General features: G+C 36.2%; 1 protein-coding gene across 3 annotated transcripts; it reads left to right on the top strand.

Annotated features, from left to right (window-relative positions):
• The first annotated feature begins 1,337 nt into the window (after positions 1-1,337).
• Positions 1,338-21,786, top strand: IFI44L (interferon induced protein 44 like). 3 transcript variants are annotated; one of them, XR_005361376.1, is made up of 10 exons: positions 1,338-1,490; positions 4,210-4,694; positions 5,207-5,255; positions 5,992-6,187; positions 9,657-9,809; positions 11,536-11,707; positions 18,155-18,255; positions 18,546-18,720; positions 19,025-19,233; positions 19,449-21,786. XR_005361376.1 is itself a non-coding variant. In XM_038541581.1 (9 exons), the coding sequence occupies exons 2-9, from the start codon at positions 4,220-4,222 to the stop codon at positions 19,045-19,047; spliced, it is 1,344 nt and encodes a 447-aa protein (XP_038397509.1). In that variant the 5' UTR covers positions 1,338-1,490; positions 4,210-4,219; the 3' UTR covers positions 19,048-21,786. The 3 variants fall into 3 exon arrangements, 2 of the variants coding, with proteins under 2 accessions (XP_038397509.1, XP_038397508.1); XM_038541581.1 differs by having other exon boundaries at positions 19,025-21,786; XM_038541580.1 differs by lacking the exon at positions 19,025-19,233 and having other exon boundaries at positions 19,449-21,784.

Genomic DNA, 21,786 nt, shown 5'->3' with positions numbered 1-21,786 from the left:
TCCATAATATTATGTGTAAAATAATTGCATTACCAATAACATTACACATAACATCGATAATGACTTTTTTTAAATAATAAATTTATTTTTTATTGGTGTTCAATTTGCCAACATACAGAATAACACCCAGTGCTCATCCCGTCAGGCAGGATTCCTGTTTAGCAGGAAGTCTCTTCTCCCTCTGCCTCTGCCCTTCTCCCTGCTTGTTCTCTCTCTCTCTCCTCTCTCTCTCTCTCCCCGTCAAATAAACAAATAAAATACCAAAATAAATAAATAAATAAATAAATAAAGCCTCTAGGTTTATGACATTTGTTACAAAGCAAGAAAAAACTAATTGCTCTTCTTTCAAAGACTTTCAGTTTTGATCATGCCATTCTTCAGGTTTTAGAGTCTTAATATTGTCTTCATGATAAAATCCAACTTAAAGACTTTTAAAATCCTAATCACTTCCCTAGCCTCATTGCTTTCCAGTTTGATGCTGTCAATCTGTTCCAGGCAGGCTAAAATCCTTGGAGGTTCTTGATGACAACTGTGCTCTCTCTTATTTCACTTCTTCCTTGTACTCAGCGGGTACCCAGGGCAGGCTGCCCCCAAATGTACCACATGCATGACATATTGATTATTTTGAATTGAAGCTACTTGGGAAACAGTCAGTGCAAGGATACTTAGAACCTTCTCTGACCCCCAGAAAGCAGGAAATAAATCTCTTCGATGAAAAATATCCTGCCTGTACTAATAAGTAAAAAGACATCCTTATCACCAAAGAGAGGGACTTAAAAGCCAAGAAAGGAGTAGAAATAGACCTAGGGTGCGTGTGTGTGTGTGTGTGTGTCCCGGGATCCAGTCCCATGTCGGGCTCCCTGCATGGAGCCTGCTTCTCCCTCTGCCTGTGTCTCTGCCTCTCTCTGTGTGTCTCTCATGAATAAATAAATAAAATATTAAAAAAAAAAAGAAAGAAAGACTTGGTTTTAAACACCAGCCAGTGCCACCACTCTGCTCACTGGATTAATTTGGGCAAAGTCATCAAATGTCCCTAAGTTTCATCTTCATACTTTGAGAAATGAAGATACTAATAGTGATTACTCTGTGAGATTGTTTTGAGAAGAAACTAGGAAAATGCATGCAGTGGCCCAGTGCCAAGCACATAGTTAAATGTACAGAAATGTTAGCTATTAGATTTAGTGCAGTTTTTTATTAATGGCCATTTCATGCAGACCTACGTACTGTAGGCTACAGAGGGGACCAAAGATCTTTCTCATGTGTTCGGCAGAAATCTTTTTTCTCCCTTTTGTTTTCTCTGTCTCTTTTCTCTAGCAAGGAAAACGAAACTTAATGACAGCTGCCTGCTGCCTGCTACTTTGAGTTTCACTTTCTTTTCTTTCAACCACAGAGCTCTCAGTAGAACCTTCGTTCTCCACACTGTGGCTGCTGGAGGCATCAAACAGAGCTGCTAACCAGACATTGAAGCTCCATCCAACTCTTAAAAGCAGGTAAGTGACTTTTTGCCATCCGATGTTTCCTAGCTGTGTATGGAAAATTATCTGTTTTCCTTTCTTTGAAAAAGAATTTCAAATTGCTGCTAATGCAATTTCCTCCTTAATTTTTTAAAAAAAAGATTTTATTTATTTATTCATGAGACAGAGAGAGAGAGAGAGAGAGAGACAGGCAGAAACACAGGCAGAGGGAGAAGCAGGCCCCATGCAGGGAGCCTGACATGGGACTGGATCCAGGGTCTCCAGGGTCACACCCTGGGCTGAAGGTGGCACTAAACCGCTGAGCCACCTGGGCTGCCCTCCTCCTTAATTTTGTTTTGTTCTTTTTTAATGAAAGTTTCCAACACAGGGCACTGCAGAGAGTAGGTAAACTCCAGTGTAATCTTACACAGTTCTATCAGATATTTTTAAATGACTTGCTTTATCCAATTAGGACAGTTTTTCACTCCTGAAAAACAAAAGCATTACAGATAATGTCGAAGTTCTCTGTGAATCTCTCCTACATTCTTTTCTCTTCCCTTCCTTCCTTGAGGGAAATATTATCCAGACTTTGGTATAAATTGTTGTCTTGCCTGTTTTTTATGCTTTTGGTATACACATATGTATCTAAACATGATCTCTAGTCCTTTGTTAACAGTTCATTTAAATGATATCTAAGTGTGTCCATACTAAGTGTGTCATTCTCAACTTGCTTTATTCCACTGAAGATTAATTTTTTGAGCTTTATCAATGTTGATACAAATAGGTCTAGTTCAGTCACTTCAGTGCTCTTTAATATTTCATTGTGTGAATATGCCAAAATGTGTACATCCAATCTCCTAATGTCATCCTAAACAATGCTGCTATGAATGTAGTTGTTCCCCAGAATGATGCATGTCTGTCAAATAATGTGAATATTATTGAATCTCCATATCCAGGTCAACTTGCTATTGCCGGACTTTTGTTTGAATGCGATATGACATCTCATTATTGTTTAATTTACTGTTCTTTGTTTCTAGAATGGCTGAACATTTTTTTTCTATGTTTATAGTTCATTTGAGTTACCTCATCTGTGAATGTCTTCTTCGTATACTTTGACTGCTTTTCCATTAGAGACGGTTTTTCCATTAGATGTGACATACGTACGTGCACACACACACCCATTATGATATTACTCAGCTATAAAAAAGGACGAGATCTTGCCATTTGGGACAACACGGGTGGATCTAGAGGAGATTATGGTAAATGAAATAAGCCAAAGAAAAATGCCATCGGATTTCTCTTGCATGTGGAATCTAAAAAAAACAAAGCAAATGAATAAACAGTATGGGTTTATTCATGTGTTCTACTTTTTCTCTTGGTTTCCTATCCTGTTGTTTCATTTCCTCTTGTGTTTATGATGAACGTGAATCACTGAATATAAAAAAAAAACGTGGAGATCATTTGAAGCTAGAAAGATGTTCTCTTCATCTAGACAAGATTTGTTTTGTATTTGCCACGCAGCTTGGAGACATAAGCAATCTTCATTTATCCTAACCCAATCATAGATGGGAAGTACTTAGGAGATGGAGTCAAGCCTGTCCGTTTCCAGTCCACTCTTCCTTCTACCCTGTAGGTCTTCAGAATCCTTGCCCACGGTGGCTTAGTCAGTTAAATGTCTGCATTCGGCTCCATTCATGATCCTGGAGTCCTGGGATGGAGCCCCTGTGATTAAACCCCACATCACCAAATAGGGCTCCTTGCTCAGCAGGAGATTGCCTCTCCCTCTTCCTCTCCCCCTCCCTCTGCTTCTGTTTTCTCTCTCTCTTGCTCACTCACTGTCTCTCATATAAATAAATAAACAAAAATTTTAAAAAATAATCCTTGCCCATGACCTGAGAGGAGGATTGCCAAGACATCCTCTTTGTTGCACTATAGTCCTCTAAGTCTGGGAGTCTAGTAAAACTTTTGCCTAACATCTCAGCATCTTTGGCATCTCTTCTAAAGCTAACAGATGCTCCTTAGGGAAATGTGCTCCCAAATGCCAAGCTTATGTCTCCGTGTTCACTTATTTTCCAAATCTTAGCCCTCCACTGTTTTCAAATATATGTATTTACAATTTATCCTGTGTTCTCTTATTGAAAGAATATTGAAAGAATTGAAAGATTCTTATTGAAAGAATAAGAAAGAATTGAAAGAATTGGCATGATGGCTCATGGTTTATGCTGCTGTAGGACCTCAATGTCTTTTAAATCCTTTCATAGGTCAATTTCTTTCTTTGGGAACTGTTTTCTATATAAGTTCTTTTTTCCTACCTTCTAATCAATGGGTTGGTCAACTATGGCCTGTGTGACACCCACCTGTTTTGGTAAAAAGGGCTTTACATATTGTCTCTGTTTTTGTGTCACATTGGCAAAGTTGAGTCATTGTGGCAGAGGCCATATGGCCCGCAAAGCCTAAAATATTTACTGTTTGTTATTAAGAAAAACATTTGCTGATCAGTGTTCTAATTTATTAATCTTACTTTATTCTTTATCTAGGCTTGCATTTATTTTGTCTTTTTATTTCTAAATTATCTATTTTTTTCATATGTACCGCTATTGTTCCATATCTATATGTTTTTTTTGCCTTGTAATCCAAATAATGTTTTCACTGGGGCAGAGGAAAAAAATGCTCTGGAGCTAGAAGCAGAAATCTGTGCTTTAAACCACTATGATATACTAACTAGCCTCTTAACCTGTTGTTGTTTTCCTATCAGATACAGAACAATGGCAGTCACAACCAGATTGACATGGAATGAGGAGAAAAGACTGCAAAAGCTTCTTGGGAACGTGTCCTTGAGACTTCTTTATAAGTCTAGTGTTCACCAAAGTGACATTTTTTATATGCTTGAGAGGTGCATTCATCAGGGACCTACTGTTACAATAATTTACTTTTCTGAAGTTTTATGGGTGGTCTTTATGCTTGAGCATTATCCTGAAAAGTCTGATAAGTTAACAAGGCCAAATCCTTCCCTCAAGTTTTCATTTCGAAAGGATAGAGAAAGTGAAATAACTGGAATTTTAGAAACAGAAATGAAAATTGTTTCTAAACAACTGGAATTTTATTTCTTTGGCAAAAAGGAGTTCTCTGTAGATCTAGGCAAAGCCATACTTTCTACATACACTTCAAAAGACAATGATTCAGGACAAAACTTCTGCCACAACACCAGGTTTTTGGAATGTGAAGTTTTTCGAGTTGAAGGTATGTTAAATTAGATAATCCAGCATTCTGGTTCTCATCTTTGTGTTTGCGGGTCATAATCAAGCTGCAAGAACAAGGAAAAATGAGAGGAGCAGTCAGATTTCACGCCATCGAATTTCTCTTCCATAAACTTCAAAATGAAACCCAGGGAGCAGAAGAGTATACTACCCAGAAAGTATAGGCAGCTTTGAGCAAAGAAAGGTGAGAGGTATAAGTGGAGACCTGGAGATGGAGAGTTAATGAGAGCAGGGTTTATTTTGGCACATGACCCCTTCTGGGTCAGCTCTAGGATCTCTAGGCATAGTTATGTGAGAGTTTCCAGAGCCAGTTAATGTGTGGGGAGGATAATTTTCCTTTCTTTTCCCATGATGTTGCCAGCTCTGACTCCTAACTGGACGGCTCAGCCCTGAATTATATAGGAAGACTCGCTGCTCCCATTTAGAAGGTAGACTTGGGGAGGTTTAGCCAGGTAACTTAAAAAAAACTTATTATGCTATGTTTATTGCCTACAGGGATTAAGGATGATACAAACTACATAAGCAAGATAACAAGAGCCATGAAGTAAGTTAGGTTCTTGGATTATCTATTACTCATTTTAATTAGAACACTTCTATAAATGGCATTGGAAATGACATCGTAAAATAAAGATCACATAACTTGGAGTGATACCAGTGAGTTATTATGTTACTTACATAAAACATTCGAGGCAATTTACAGCGACAACAGAAGCAAAATCACTACCAACTGTGATCCTTTAAAAATCTACCTGGTGACAGTTTGACTTTATGTTTCACTTTGGACTTGCTAGATTCTAGGTTTTCCAGACAGAAAAGTCTAGGTGTCTATTTCAGATAATTCCTCTGACACCTTTCCCTGGGAATAAAGTTTTTTGGGGGAGTTTCAGTAAGTTTTTTTAAAAAAAGCCCCCTCACCCCAATTTATAGATAAATATCTGCATTGCATGTATATTATTTTTCCTTAATATGATATTATTGCTGATATAATGCTCATCTTCAGTAGCTGAATTTGTTAGACTTGGGTGGTCTAGGGCTCATAGTTTAACAGTGATTTGGTTGCTGGTTAATGTTCAACTTTATTTGGATATCGATAAACACATTTTCTTCAAGTACAAAATGCGTAACCTTAGACCCTTTCAAATCATATGATAGGTGTTAATGCCAAGATAAATAAGTACTTAAAACATACTTTTAAAGGGAAGAAAAGAAGCAGCAGGAGAATTGTACCGCTCCTCTGGAAATTTGGCTGTTGTCTTTAAGTACTGCGTATTATTTGACAGGTACAGAAATCCACTTGTAGCCGAACTCAGAGCCTACAAGCCCTGTGTACACATTATTTCAGAAATTCGTATTCTCTTGCTGGGTCCAACTGGGTCTGGAAAGTCTAGTTTTATCAATTCAGTGAAGTCTATTTTCCGAGGCCAGAGGACTCGCCATGCCCCAGTGGGTGCTGATATCACCAGCATTACTGAGCAGGTGAGTTATTTAAGGATTTCCTGAGGCTTTTGTTTTATCGATTACAACTATTCGGTGGTGTGTTTGTTTCTTAGCTGTTTTCTCTGAGATCATTAACCTCCTCCCAATCCACAAGCAATTAAATGCTAAATCAAATGTAAAACAAGAGTCAAATGGTAACTCAGAATTCCCTCCTTGAGTTGTGTTTCACTGAGAGGCTTTCCATTTTTATGCATGCAAGAAGCAGTTACAGGGAGAATGATTTTTGGTATTTGCAAAAAAAAAAACCACTAAAATTTAATAAACTTTATAGAAATCTTTGTCCATGATATCAGAAGTCAGTTTTACTCATGCCCCACATGGTTGTATCTGGATTGAAATTCTTTCTTCCTATGATAAAAATAATGAAAATGATGTATTACAACACTTTTCCATTTGACAAGACATCTTATAAGAAATGATCGTGAAAAGCAAGATAGCATTTCACTTTGGTGGGTCAACCGTCAAAGGGTAAATCTATCAGTGGTCCTACAAATACCATCTTACTTGTTAACAAATGTTAAGTACTAATATCATTTTTATTCATCTGTTCATCTAAAGATCTACAAAGTACGGTGGAAAAACTTTCTTCCATTTTGTGCTTTTCAATGTTACATACTCAAGTAAAAATATTAAGACGAATGAATAGAACATTTCATAATCCAACTCTGTTTTTCTGTGACTGCTACAAGCAAATAGTGCCTTACTGATTGGAAATACGCTGTGCACTGTCAGTGCAAAATTTAGCGTAAGACAGTTATGGCCCATTTTAGTTTTGTGTCACATTTAATAAATGAAAGCATTTTCTAAGACCTTCAAGACCCTCATCTTATTTCTTGATGTTGACTAGATTCTACTTATTTGACTGGCTTTATTTTGGTATATTAGCCTAGTCTCAGAAGCCGAAGCAAGGTATCACAATAGTAATTCAATACACTAAGCGTTGATTGACATATTTCTATTTGTTAAATATTGTCTTGGCAACAAAGACCTAAATACAAATAGAAGCTCGTCTTTTTATTCAGGGATTTATAGATAATAAATTTTTAGATAATAAGCAAATAAGTACTATTCAATGTGATGGATGCTGTAATAAAGGTACTCATCAGAACAGGATTGATCTCCCTCTTTTTCGTGTTGAAAGCTCCAAAGGCATGGCTTTAAGGGAAGATGTAGATCCGAAAGTCCAAATGAAAGGCAAATACTTCTATATAAACTGAAGGAACACGAGACAGAATGTCAGGGAAACAGAATATTTTATTTCTCAAGAGACCTTTCTCTTTGAAGAATTAAATTTATGAAGAAAACAGATTAATGAAGACTATGAATGCGCCCACTGATCTTGAAATTTTACAACGCACTTTAAGTATGTAACTCGACTGCTTTGTGTAAGTCCCTTCAGGTGGAGGCACCAGTAGTAGTTCCCTTTCACTTAGATCAGAATATCTAATGGGATTGCTCCTAGGCATTGGGCTTATCGCCCAATGGAGCTTTTGACCCCATTCCAGATTACAGTAGCATTTTAGAGGGGTTCTCAACTGCCAGGTCTGGAACAGGAGAATTGTGATTCAGGTGTTGTCTGTTATCTCTGAGAAGTACGTTTCTGTGTGATTCTTCCTATGTCTTCCATACTTGTGCCTGTGCGGAAGTGTGTTTGATCAATAAAAAATTTTCAGAGTTCTGAAAAATACTCTTGGTATCAGATGGAGTGTGTTTCTTTAGGAAAGAAGACTTGTTAAAGTGGAGCTTCTCAAAGTGAGATTTGCAGACCCCTAAGGATTCCTGAGAACATTTTAGGGGATCCGTGAGTTTAAAATTATTTGTGTAATAATACTTAGATGGTTTTGCTTATTCTCATATGCTGACATTTGAACTGATCATACAAAAGTAGTTTTACTTGTTGGCTGGCACTTTAGCATGAATCAAGCAATGGCACCAAGCACTATTAGTAATCACTGTGTATGCTCTTATCACTTGCAGTAAAACAAACAAAATGCTAATTTCACTTAAGAATGTAATTGATGACTAAGTAACAACTATTGATTTTATTTAAACTCAACTTTTGAGGGATTCCTGGGTGGCTCAGTGGTTGAATGTCTGCTTTCGGCTCAGGTCATGATCCTGGGGTCCTGGGATCAAGGCCCACATCAGACCCCCTGCGGGGAGCCTGCTTCTCCCTCTTCCTTTTTTTTTTTTTTTTCTTCTCCCTCTTCCTATGTCTGCCTCTCTCTCTGTGTCTCTCATGAATAAATAAATAAAATCTTTAAAAAAAAGACCTTAACTTTTGAGAACACATTATTTTAATATTTTGTGTGATAAAATTGGAAGTACATTCAAAGGGTTTTTAAGTATATCAAGATATGGTGGTTGTTAAGCTAAGATGCTGGTGCAATTGAGTGTGAGCTGAACTTTTCTCATGTAATGTTATTTTTAATTGAGAAGACAATTGACAGACTTGCTTATTCATACTTAGGTATTTGGTAGACATTAATAGACAATGCACAAAGTGAGCATATCATTACAAGAAAAGCAACCAACCAGCAATGTTTGTTGCCAGTGATAACATTTGAACTTTTAAGAAAAATTAGAACTTTGGGAAACCTGTATCCATCACTTTGAGCTCCATAACTTCATAACTGAAAGACATACCTGATGAGATTAATGGTGTTAGTAACAAATATGATGTTTTAATATTGTGTGGTGAAATGTGCCAATATTTAGAAGATCTAGATAAGCCAAGGAACCAATATTTTCAAATGACCAAATGCATTGGGTTAGTAAGTCATGCATGGGTAAAAAATATATTCAAAGCATAAGATAGATCAATGAATTTAATGTAGCTGAGTATGAAAATGTCACAGATTCCACATTGTAGCTAACCTTTGGAGAAATTATCACTTATTGAGCTTTGATGGATTATTAATGAGGAATAGCCACAATTCTCTGAAAGCTGTTAAATTAAACACTCTTTCCTTTTCCTACTACATACATGTATGCGAGATAGATTTTCTTCATACACTTCAAACGAAATGATATATCACAACAGATTGAATTCAGAGGCAGATATGAGACTCTAGCCATCTTATATTAATCCAGATAATAAAGAGAATTGCAAAAAGTAAATTGGTCCTGCTCTTTTTAATGCTTTTTGGATAATTTATTTTTTTTCATAAAAATATATTTTAGGTTAGTATGCAACAGATTTATAATTGTATTCTTAAATGATTTAAGAATTCATTTGAAATTTTGTTCAGTTTAAAATTTTTAGTATGTTAAATATCAATAGATATAACCTACATAAATAAAATATCTTTGAGATTCTCAATAATTTTTCCCCAAGATGTTTGAGGACCACAGTGTTAAAATATTAACCACTCTGTTTTTCCTATTGTCATGTCTTGAATGCTAGTTGAAGAATGAGTTTTTACCTTTGATATACTTTGTTTTATAGTATAGGATATATCCTATTAAATATGGGAAATATGGCACATGTCTGCAATTTAGCTTGTGTGACTCCATGGGGATACATGAGAAAGAAGGAGTAGGATTGTGCATGGAAGACATACCCTACATCTTAAAAGGCTGCGTGCCAGACAGATACCAGGTAAGAATTCTCCAATCTCTCAAAAGTTTTAAATCAGTTTCATCAATGCTTTTTGTTAAATTTTTATCCCATAAGGCAGTTTCAACTGTCTTTAAGATGTTTTCAACATCAACCAATACTATTCTACGTTGGGTGATTAAGTGTTCATATAGGTAAACTAGAGTAACTTATTTTCTATAGCAATAAGAAATAAAGCCTGGGATGCTTGGCTGGCTCAGTTGATAGAACTTGTGACTCTTGAACTCAGGGTCATAAGTTTGAGTTCCACAATGAATATGACGATTACTTAAAAAAATGGGACCTCAGAGGAAAAAAAAAGAAAGAAAAGAAATACAGCCAAAAGGCAGCATTTTACTCATACAGATTCTAGAAAAAGGACAAGAAGAAGTCGTGTTTATATCACTCTTTACAATATTGTAAAATTGTAAAAGATAGGAAAATAATAGTTTAATCTCATGCACTTTTTTGATCAATCAGACAAAATAGTGGAACAATTAAACACTTTTTGTTGAAGTGTTGTATTGTTATACTGTCAGTACTTAGGAATCACACTTAAATGCTACTTAAACACCTACATTCAAAGGTTGACTCTGCCACGAGTTCGATGTGTACCCATAAGCAAGTTATACACTTGTCTCTGTAAGTTTTAATTTTTCATATGTAAAATGTAGGTAATAATAATAATGCCCACTTCATAGGGTGCCCGAGAAGATAAATGAGATGATGTACTTTAAATTCTCAAAAGGTCAACCATTATTGTCACCTTTCTTTTAGGCATTGGGTATAATACAATCAGCCTCAATTTCTGAACAGTGAATTCTGTTGCCTTTCATTTGTGCTTGATTGGAAACCTTAATTATGTACTTATATATTTAAAAACCACGATTAAAAACCTAATTTGTGCCAGACACTATGCTAGTTACTGGAAACACATAACTGACTAAGAACATAATTTTTATCCTCACAATCCAAGGAGACATAAGTTACAGGGAGATGGAACAGAGCAGAGAGATGGGAGAAATTGTGAACCTATGAGAACCTTCATTTTTCACAACAGAGAGGCAGTCAGTTCAATCCAACATTGAAACATATGGGTAAAAAAATAATGAATGTAGCCCTTTATGATACTTTAAAATCTATTTTCTTAATCCTAGAAAGATGATTGTTCGGTGGTAAGGAGATAATAACTTGAAATTTGGTATTTCTTCTGTTTTATCTTAATTTCTTTTTCTTCTGTAAAATTAAAGAAATTATAGTATTTTATTTTAAAATGTATTTTCCATCTATCTTTCACTCTCCTTTTTTCTCTATCCATTAGTCCATTTAAGTACACAAAATATTTAGAGAGAAGTCCTAAATGATGTGTAACCAATATCAATGGTAGTTTTGTTTTGTTTTGTTTTGTTTTTCTGGAGACTGGAATGTGAAACTAGCTTTTTAAATAGTTTGTACTTTCCTGAAATATTTCCAGTATGGATAATATAAAGTATGTATAATTCTCATTTTCACCAATGCAATGAAGTGTTTTTTTTTCCATAAGAAAGATATAATAACATTACACTCATAGTGGAGAGGAAGTATGGAAGGGGTACTACTTATTAACTTGAGGGAAGAGTGGCTAGAGGAAGAAAAGTTGGAGGTTAGTGGTAGTTGCATTTGAAGCATGAATGTGTCATAAAGAACTCAGTTAATAATCTCTAAATGTTATCTTATGTTTCCATATCAGTTGAACCCCAATAGACCAATTACACCCAATCATCCTACCTTCATCTCCTCTCCATCGCTGAAGGACAGGATTCACTGTGTGGCTTATGTCTTAGATATCAACTCTATCCAAGATCTCTCCTCTAAGATGGTGGCAAAGTTAAAACAAATTCAAAAAGAAGTCTTGAAATGTGGTGAGTCTCATTATCCTTATGAAAAACCTTTAATTTTGAAATAATCACAGATTCACAGGAAGTTGGAAAGAGAGTTCAGAGAGGGCCTATGCACTCTATACCCTACTTCCTGAGTCCTGGGTTGGTTGGTGGCAATAGCAGACACAGATCAATCATGTATTTTTTTTTGTCACATGTGATGTTCCAGTGGCTTGGTAGGATAGTCACTTCCCCACATTATGTGACCTGATCAAAACCAGGAAATCGACACTGTTATAATGTGTGTGTGTGGCTCTGTATTGTTTTATTACATGTGTACATTTAAAAGTAGTGAGTGGGTCTCCTTGACTTACAATCTAGGTGCTTTCCAGTCTGTTGCTTTCTTACTAGATCTCAGGGTGATTGGGTTCGTGTGGAAACCCTTTAGGATTGGGATCTCTGTTCTTTATAGTTCTATGATTCTCCTGGTCTTAATCCCCATTGATTTTCAAGGCTAGATATTGTGGGGGCTTGTCTTTCTGGGGCCAACCCCCAGGGTTGTGGTGCCTGATGTGGGGCACATTCCCTTTATTCCTTGAGAAAGAGTTCATATTTTTTTTTGAATCCCACCTGATTGTAGGGTCACTGCATCTGGAGTGGGATCCTGGGTAAGGCAGTGTCTCTGCCTCTCATACCCTTCTAGATGTACTACTTTTGTTTTTTTGTTGTGGAGATATTATTCATCTGGTTGTCGGGTCCTTTTCAGAAAAAATTATTTCATATGTAGCTATAAATTTATTGTGTCTCCAGGTGGAGATGAGTTCACAGTTTTCCTATACTGCCATCTTCAATTCCTCCTCCATGGGAATTTTAGAATTACTTTGTCTATTTCTACAAAAAAAACTTGATTGGATACTGATAGTAATTATATTAAACACATATATCAATTTGGGGAGAATTGACATCTTATTCTGTGGAGTCTTCCAATCCGTGAACATACTTGGTCTATTCATTTATTCAGATCTTTGATTTCTTTCAAAAGTGCTCCACATTTTTTAAGATTCAAGTTCCGTACACGTTTATTAGATTTATACCTAAGTGTTTAATTTTTTAAAATGGTATCATATTTGTATTGGTTTCCAGATGCTTATTGCTGGTACCTCACATTACAATAGAATTTTGCATGCAGATCTTGTTTCTTGTGGCCTTGCTGAGCTCACTTATTAGTTCTAGGAAAGGATTTTTATTTTTTTCGATTTTCATGACATTTTCAATAGGGGTAATTTTGTCTTTCTCTTTAATCTGTATGCCTTTTATTTTCTTCGCTTGTCATGTTGTTCTGCCTAGAAGTTCCAGTACTATGTTGAGTAAAAGTGGTAAGAGCAGATAACTCTGTGGTGTTTCTGATCTTAGGAGGAAAATATTCTGTGTTTCACCATTATAAATACAGCAAAAGGTTTTTTTACAGTTGTTCTTTGTCAGTTTGAGGAAGTTCTTTATTCTTAGTTCTCTGAGAGTTTTTGTTTCCTTACCATGAATGGCTGTTGAATGTTATCAAATAGATTTTCCCCACATATTGATATAATCATGCAGAGTTTTTCTTTATCTTCTTAATATGGTGGATTATATTGGTTCTTGAATCTCTCGAGCCAGCCTTGTCTCCTTAGAATAAAAGCCGTGTAATCATGATATATAATTCTTTTCACATAGTGCTGAATCTATTGATAATATTTTGTTAAAATATTTATATCTATATTTATGAAAGATGTTGATCTGTAGTTCTCCCGCCCCTGGTTGGTGTTTTTGTCAGGTTTTGGTGTTAGAGTACACTAAATTCAAAAAATGAGTTGGAAAGTATTCTTCTTCCACTTTCTGTTTATTTATTTATTTATTCATTCATTCATTCATTCATTCATTCATGAGAGTCACAGAGAGAGAGGCAGAGACACAGGCAGAGGGAGAAGCAGGCTCCCTGCGGGGAGCTTGATACAGTACTTGATCTCAGGAACCCTGGGATCATGACCTGAGCCAAAGGCAGATGCTCAGCCACTGAACCACCCAGTTGCCCCTCCTCTTCCATTTTCTTGAAGAGAATGTGAAGAATTGGTGCTAATTTCTATTAAAATGTTTGGTAGAGTTTTTCAATGAAATCATCTGAGTATGGAGATTTCTTTTTTAGTGTTTTTAATATAAAAAAATTAATTTTAAAATAGTTAGCAAGCTATTAAAATAATCTATTTCATATTAGGCAAATTGGGATAGTTTGTAGTTTTTAGTTCAGTCTATTCCATCCAAGTTGTCAGATTTATGTGTGTAGAGTTGTTCATAGCATTTCCTTATTATTCCTTTTATGTCTGTGGGGTGTGTAGGAATATCCCGTGTCCTTCCTAATGTTAGTGATTTGTGTCTTATCTTTTGTTCTGACACTATTTCTAAAAGTTTGTCAATTGTATTGATCTTTTCAAGGAACCATGTTTTTGTTTCATAGATTTTTAAATTGTTTTTCTGTTTTCAATTTGTTCATTGATTTCTGCTCTTTTGGATTTCTTTCATCTTCCTGATTTGGATATAATTTGCTTTCTTTTTACTAGGTTTTTGAGGGGAGGGACTTAGATTGTTGATTTTGGACTTTTTTCCTCTTCTATTATAAGCATTGAGTCCTACACATTTTCCTGTAAACAGTTCTTCAGTGATCTACACAGATTTTGATATGCTGTATCTTTATTATCTTCCAGTTTAATGTATTTTTTTCTTTCCCTTGAAACTTCCTTTATGACTCATGAGTTATTTAGAATGTTTTGTATAGTTTTTAAGTGCTTGGGGGTTTTTCTTGTTACCACTTGGTTACTGACTTACAGTTTGATCCATTATGGTCAAAGGACACTCTCTGATTTAAATGCTTTAAATTGCTCTTGAAATTAAATTATGTCTTAGTCTATAGTATATTTTGGTAAATGTTCCACGGATGCTTGAAAATTATGTGTATTTTCTATAAATTTGATTAGATTTTCTTGGTTTTAGTATGACAAGTCATTTTTGTTTATACCTTTAATGTTTGGGGTATAATACAATGAGACTCGAATCTTATTTATTTTCTTTTTCTTTTTTAAGATTTTACTTATTTGAGAAAGACAGAGAGCATAAGTGAGGGGAGGGAGAGGGACAAACACATTCCACACTGAGTGCAGAGCCCAACTCGGGGCTCCCTCCCATGACTTTGACCCTGTGACCCAAGCCAAAAATCAAGAGTCAAATCCCCAACCGACTGAGCCACCTAGGTGCCCCTGGATCTTATTTAAATCTTGTGTTTAGCAGACGTCTTGTGACACTGTGCTTGTGGATCTGCAAGTGTAGGTTCCCCATTAGGCCTTGGTTGACACCTTCAGGGGGAAGCAAACTTTGTTCTTCCTCCCCACATGACCTTCACTGATACCAAAGGAGGCTAGGAGCCTTCTTAAGACTGGATGAATGGTGATTAAAGTTTTGCTGTTTCGGTTGGCCTCCTCTGACACTGGTGAAGAGGGTGGGAGCACCCTACCCTAATGATTGGGGTAGAAGTCCAGGAACCCCAAGTAGCTTCCATTGATACCATCAAGAGGGACCTAGAAAATTACAGGTATAAAAGTCCTGGCTCCTTACTTGTTCTTCTTCTGTGATACTATCCTGGCATAGTGTGGAGGATGGAGAAGGGAAGAGACACTTCTGTGGATGGGACTGCAGCTCTTTCTTGGTGTTTGGCTGGGATAGTGTATCTGTTGTGTGAAAGTTTTCTATCTTGTTAGGTTGCTTCTTTTCTCATGCTTGGTTAGAGACAGCAGTCTTCCTGCCTTCTCCTCCCTTTCTCCCCCTCTTCCCTTTCCCTTTCCTTCCCATTTTGTTCCTTTCATTCCTTTTCCTTTCACCAGCTCCAATTGGCTTTTTCCATAGTGTGCTCTTCTCCAGCAGCCAATATAGGATTTATGAAGTAAAAAAGAAAATCTAGAGAACTCACCACCATATTGTTCCTTGGATCCTGAGGTCCTTTCCCAGTGTTAATTCTTCTCTTCACCTTTCAATATTTGTGTTTGATTAGAAATAATGTCTAGTGTTTCTAATTATATTTAGAAAGAAGAATAGGGAAACGTATATTGGTTCCATGCGGTCAGTGTGACATACCAAGTTAACAAAATGATGGATAAAATCATATAATCATTTCAATAGATGCAGAAAAATAATTTGACAAAACTCAACATCCACCTATGATAAAAATTCTCAACAAAGCATATATAGAGGGAATGCTATCCCAACATAATAAAGGCCATATATAACAAACCCACAGCTAAAGTCATACTTACTGAAGAAAAGCTGAAAGATGTCCAAATTGGAAAAGAAATAAAACTGTCTTTAATTGCAGATGACAAGTTATTATATTATAAAATCCTAAAGACTTCACGAAAGAACTATTAAAACTAATAAATTAAAAAAAAAAACTAATAAATTCAGTAAAGTTGTAGCATACAAAATTTATATGCAAAAATCTGTTGCATTTCTGTATACTAATAATGAGTTTACATTAATAATTTATTTAATTATATCAAAAAGAATAAGATATCTAGGAATAAATTTAACCAAGGAAATGAGAGACCTGCATACTGAAAACTACAAGATGTTAGTGTAAGAAATCGAAGAAGACACAAATAAATAGAAAGATATTCTGTACTTAGAGATTAGAAGAATTCATATTAAGGTGCACATACCCTCCAAAGCAACGTACAAATTCAATGCTATCCTTATCAAAATTCCAATGGTGTTTTTTATAGAAATAGAATGAACAATACTAAAATTTGTATGGAACCACCAAAGACCCCAAAGAGCCAAAACAATTTGAGAAAGAAGAACAAGGCTGGAAGCATTGTGTGCTATTAACATAAAAATGAATACATAAAATCAATAGAACAGAATAGAGAGCCCAGAAATAAATCCACACATTTTGGTCAATTGATTTATGACAAAGGGGCCAATAATATACGGTGGCAAAAGACAGTCTCTTCAATAAATGATGTTGGGAAAACTGGACAGCCACATGTAAAAGAACAAAACTCAACCACTATCTTACACCATACACAAAAATCAACTCCAAATGGATTTTAGTCTTGAAGTTAGACCTGGAATCATAAAACTCCTAAAAGAAAACATAGGTGGTAAGCTCCTCACCATAGGTCTTGGAGATGATTTACTGAATCTGGCATCAAAAGTAAAAGCAACAAAAGCAAAAATAAGCAAATGGAACTGCAGCAGCCTAAAAAGCTTCTGCACAGCAAAGGAAACTATCAGTAAAATAAAAAAGGCAGCCTACTGAATGAAAGAAAATATTTGCAAATCATGTAACTGATAAGAGATTGATATCAAAAATAAATAAAGGGGCACCTGGGTGACTTAGTTGGTTAAGTGTCTGACTCTTGATTTTGACTCGGGTCGTGATCTTAGGGTCCTGGGATCGAGCTTCAAGTTGGACACTGCGTTCACTCAGTGGGGAGTCTGCTTGAGGATTCTCTCTCTCTCTCTCTCTCTCCCTCTCTCTGCTCTCACTCTCTCTCTCTAAAATAAATAAATCTTTAAAAAGATAAAATATATAAGAATTCATACCAATAAAAACCAAAACAAGACATAAAAAACAATCTGATTAAAAATGAGCAGAATACAAGTGAATAGCTTTCCTAAGAAGATACACAGGAGGCCATAAGGTACCTGGAAAGATGCTCAGCATCATTAATCATCAAGGAAATGCTAAATAAAACCATAATGAGGTATCATATCATACCTGCTAGAATGACTGTTAACAAAAAGACGGAATAACAAGTATTGGTGAGGATGTGAAAAAAAGGGAATACTTGTACACCATTAGTGGGCATATAAACTGTTGAAACTGGGAAAATAGTCTAGAGGTTCCTCAAAAAATTAAAATTAAAAATAGAACTACCAAGCAATCCAGAAATTCTACTTTTGGGTATTTATCAAAGAAAATGAAAATGAATCTTGGTTTTATATATTTTCCTGGGGAAGCATTTGTTAGTGAAGCAGAACTTTGATTCAGTTAGAAGCCAATTGGGAGAGGGCAAGAGGTCTTTAGTAGAACTGTGAAATATGTGTCTTGCTTTTACAAATATTCACACATAACCCTCCTCACTTTCTGGGGTTCTTTCTCAGTCTTCAGTGTGCAGCAACCACTTTCACCCCCTCTCCCTCAGATCACTTTATAACACACTATTTGGAATAGTAGATGATTGCAATGTAATGTGCATTTAGTTGCATTAGGAATGATCTCTTGTGTTGAAAGAAAAAGATCATTTCTTCTATTAGAAGAACTTCAGGTTCATATTTTCATTTATTGGGGATATCTCATTTGTTAGATCCTCATCTGATAGAAAGCTGCTTTCACATGTGCTTAATTACCTTGTTGACACATTGCTGTTTATGATAGAAAATAATTGATTTATTTCTTTGCTGTAGGTACAGCATGTGTACTCTTGCTTACTAACATGGATAATTGCAGTACCCTTCCTCAAGACAACTTTTTAAACATGGCTAAAGCTATGACTTCTCAAAGCCAGGTAAAGAATATATTTTTAACCAGGCATTCTTATAATGGTGTTAATAGTGTACGTGTGAATGTGTGTGTGTCTGTGTGTGTGTTTATACTACATACTTACAGGTAAATGAAGAAATGATTCAATTGCCTGGTTAATTCAAGTTTAAGCCCCAGCTTAAAACAATAATTACTTGCATTGTGATTATATTCAGAAGAGAATTTATCAAGCTATTGCCTTTTCAGTTTCTTTCTTGAATTACATTTGAATTCAGTCAATTTTCAGATGAGTTATGCTTATCAATTTTTCCACAGATAATGGATGTCAGCAAAATGCTAAGTGTTCCTATTTATAATACCTTCATGGTTGAAAATTATACATCAGAATGGGAGCTGGACCCTTTAAAGGACACTCAGATCCTCTTTGTGCTAAGGCAGATGTTACGGATAGTAGATGACTTCTTAGAGGATATGCCTCTTGAGGAAATAGGTAATCTGGCCCCTTTCTGCTCTTCTCATAAAGCATGGTGCTTTTTGAAAATCTCAGAGTTCTACCTCACTGGATAGCTGGTGCTGATTTGCTTGCTCTAGACCTAATAGCCATGTTAGGATATCTGCTTTGTTTCTATTCTATTTTGTTTTCAGATAAAATTGTAGGAATGTTTCAGCTCTGCATTGACACCAGTTGCCTTGGTTCTGATACTTGGCTAAATATGGATTGGCATGCCCCAGTTAGAGTCCATCTCTGCTGACAGCTTCCTTATGACTTCTGCTTTCATTCATGTTTTGTCTAGAGTCCCTGACAGCTTCTAACTGATGGTGTCTTCTGGGATCAGTCATATCTCAAGTTCAAAGGCCAACCCTGAGCAGAAGTGGGTTAAGACATGCCCTACTGCAAAACCACCGTTTAGGATTTTAATTTCTGAGACACTCTTCTCAACCTCCCCAGCAAAATGGACTAGCCCCTTACTTATTTGCCTACAGCACTTTATTTAAAACGTGTGTGAGTATGAACACATGGAGTAACAATTTAAAAATGGATAGTTACTTCCCTAAATGGATGGTGAGTTCTTTAAGAAGTAGGGTTTGGCTTTTACATAGCTTTGTATTCATAGAATTTAGCACAGTGCCTGATAGCATGTAAGCATGCTTGCCATTATGCATTCCTCCCAACCTCCCCTGGGTGATAACAGGTACTTAAAATTTTTCTCCTTACAGAAATGAAGACTGTAAGAGAAAGAAATGAAGGAGAGAAAAATGTACATAGAGGAATGAGAATGTTTCACTTATTTCCAGATGAAGATATGAACTTAAGCTAATTAAAAAGAGCAAATATTTCTTAAGAACTTACATGTATTACATGTTATTTCTGTAAAAAAAAACAACAACAACAAGAGTTTCTTCCTTTAATGAACCTATACCTGACTTGCATGAATTGAATTCTAAACCATCCTCATCATGAGTCCAGTGATCAAATGAGGTTACTAGTGTAAGTCAATGAGAAGGTCGCCCTATACAAGTGCCCATAAGTGATTGTAAGTTCCTCTGGGCAGCTGTAGAAGTTACGACTGTTTAGTAAAGAAAAAAAAAAAAAAACAATTTCAGAAGATAGGTTTTAGATTCCCCCCCCCCCCCCGCAAAACCCTAACTCTCTTGTCCAAATCTCTTTGTATTTTTCAAATGAATAGACTTTGGTTCAATAGTTATTGATATTAAAGCTATCTAATGTACTTTTAGTCAGAATTATTGTCTTCTTTGGGAAGTCCTGTGTATTATGAGGGCAAAAATTCCTTGGGGAGAGTTATGGAGAAAGAACTATTTCCTAAAGCAAAGCTAGAGGTAAGGCTGTGCTCCAATGAATGCTCAGGATTCATGATTTAGCGGAAGTGATGGGGAGGGTCTTTAAAAGAAAGGAATAGAATGGTCAGATATTGAAGGGGAGAGCCAGAAGTGGATATTGGAAACAGAAGCAGAGTTCCAGCCAGGATGATTGGGAAGTGGATGTAGGGAGGAACAGGTCCAAAGAGTAAGATGTGTTTTCTCCACATAATTGACGACAAAAACAAGCCTTGACTCTCGTTGGTTAGAAGACTGAAGGTGATTAAAGACTTCTTCCTGGACATCTTCACCTATCAGGCCATAGCTCATCAATCTCCAGGGGGACTCCGCAAAAATCTGAGCAGAGGAAAGTTTTGCTAGATGTGAAATTAAATTCAAAGTGGAACTTCTTTACTCTGAAGGGGTAGCCTGGAATACCCTCATGAAGGAGATGGAGACCTTGAAAGAAAGAGGAATAACGGAGAGATCAAGAGAGAGGAACAATGAGGGGTTGTCCAGGTGGATCAACATCATTTGAGAGTGTAAAATTGAGGCTAAGTTCCCCCCTTTCTTTGTGTGTTAAAAAGGACAGTGTTAGGTAAAGGATGTCACAGTTTCTAATCCTTCACTACTGTACTACTTTGGGGATACTTAAACATTTAATGGGATTAAATGTATATTTGGGACTTAGGCTGGAAAAGGTTGGTGAGGGGAGCCTCAAAAAGGGAGACTCCTCTTTTATCTGGGAAAGGACCTTTCCTGACTTTGAGGATTCCGCTGATTTTTCTTTACCATCCTAACAGGAGGACTTACCACTTTGCCACACGTTAGAGGCCACCCAGGATTTGGAAAATTTACATAATTTACATAACTTACATAATACCTGTACATACAGGTACAGTCCAGCCAAAGTCACTAAAATATGTGTTAACAAAACAGTGTGAAGGGACATTGTGGATAAAGCACAAACATAGTGGGAAGTAGAACATCACCTGAAGGGAAAGGGATGGTGGAGACAATTTAAGCATCAGTGCAAGAGACTTTGTGTGGTAGGTGGCTGGGTGGGTTGGCTTGTGGCATTAAAAAATGACTTTCTGAACCTAAGTGTGTCTGTTGACAGAGGAATGGATAAAGAATACTAAACACACACACACACACACACACACACACACTGGAATATTCTTCAGCCATGAAAAGAAGGAAATTCTGCTATTTGAGACAACATGGAAGGACCTTACGGGCATTATGCTAAGGACAATAAGTCAGAGAAAGACAAATACTGCATGATCTCACTTATCATGTGAAATCTTAGAAAGCCAAACTCGTAGAAACAGAGTAGAATGATGGTTGCCTGGGGCTGAGGGGTGAGGGGAATGGGGTCATGTCATTCGAAGGGTACAAATATCCAGTTATAAGCTGAGAATGTTCTGGGAATTTGATGTACAACATTGTGACTGTAATCAACAATGAGATATTATATACCTGAAAGTTGCTAGGAGAGTAGGTCTTACATGTTCTCACCACATGTACAAAAAAGGTAATTATTTGAGGTAATGGATGTGTTAACTAGCCTTATTGTGCTAACCATTTTGCAATATATACATGCATCAAATCATCTCATCGAATATCTTAAACTTACACAATTTTAATATGTCAATTATATCTTTTTGTTTGTTTGTTTTCCTGGGGATTTTTATTTATTTATTTGGTAATAAAATCCACTAGTTCTTGAGTAACA

This window comes from Canis lupus, chromosome 6, assembly GCF_011100685.1.
Source record: "Canis lupus familiaris isolate Mischka breed German Shepherd chromosome 6, alternate assembly UU_Cfam_GSD_1.0, whole genome shotgun sequence".
NCBI lineage: Eukaryota > Metazoa > Chordata > Mammalia > Carnivora > Canidae > Canis > Canis lupus.
Note: the sequence above shows the minus strand (reverse complement) of the source record. Positions and strands in the feature narration are given on the sequence as shown.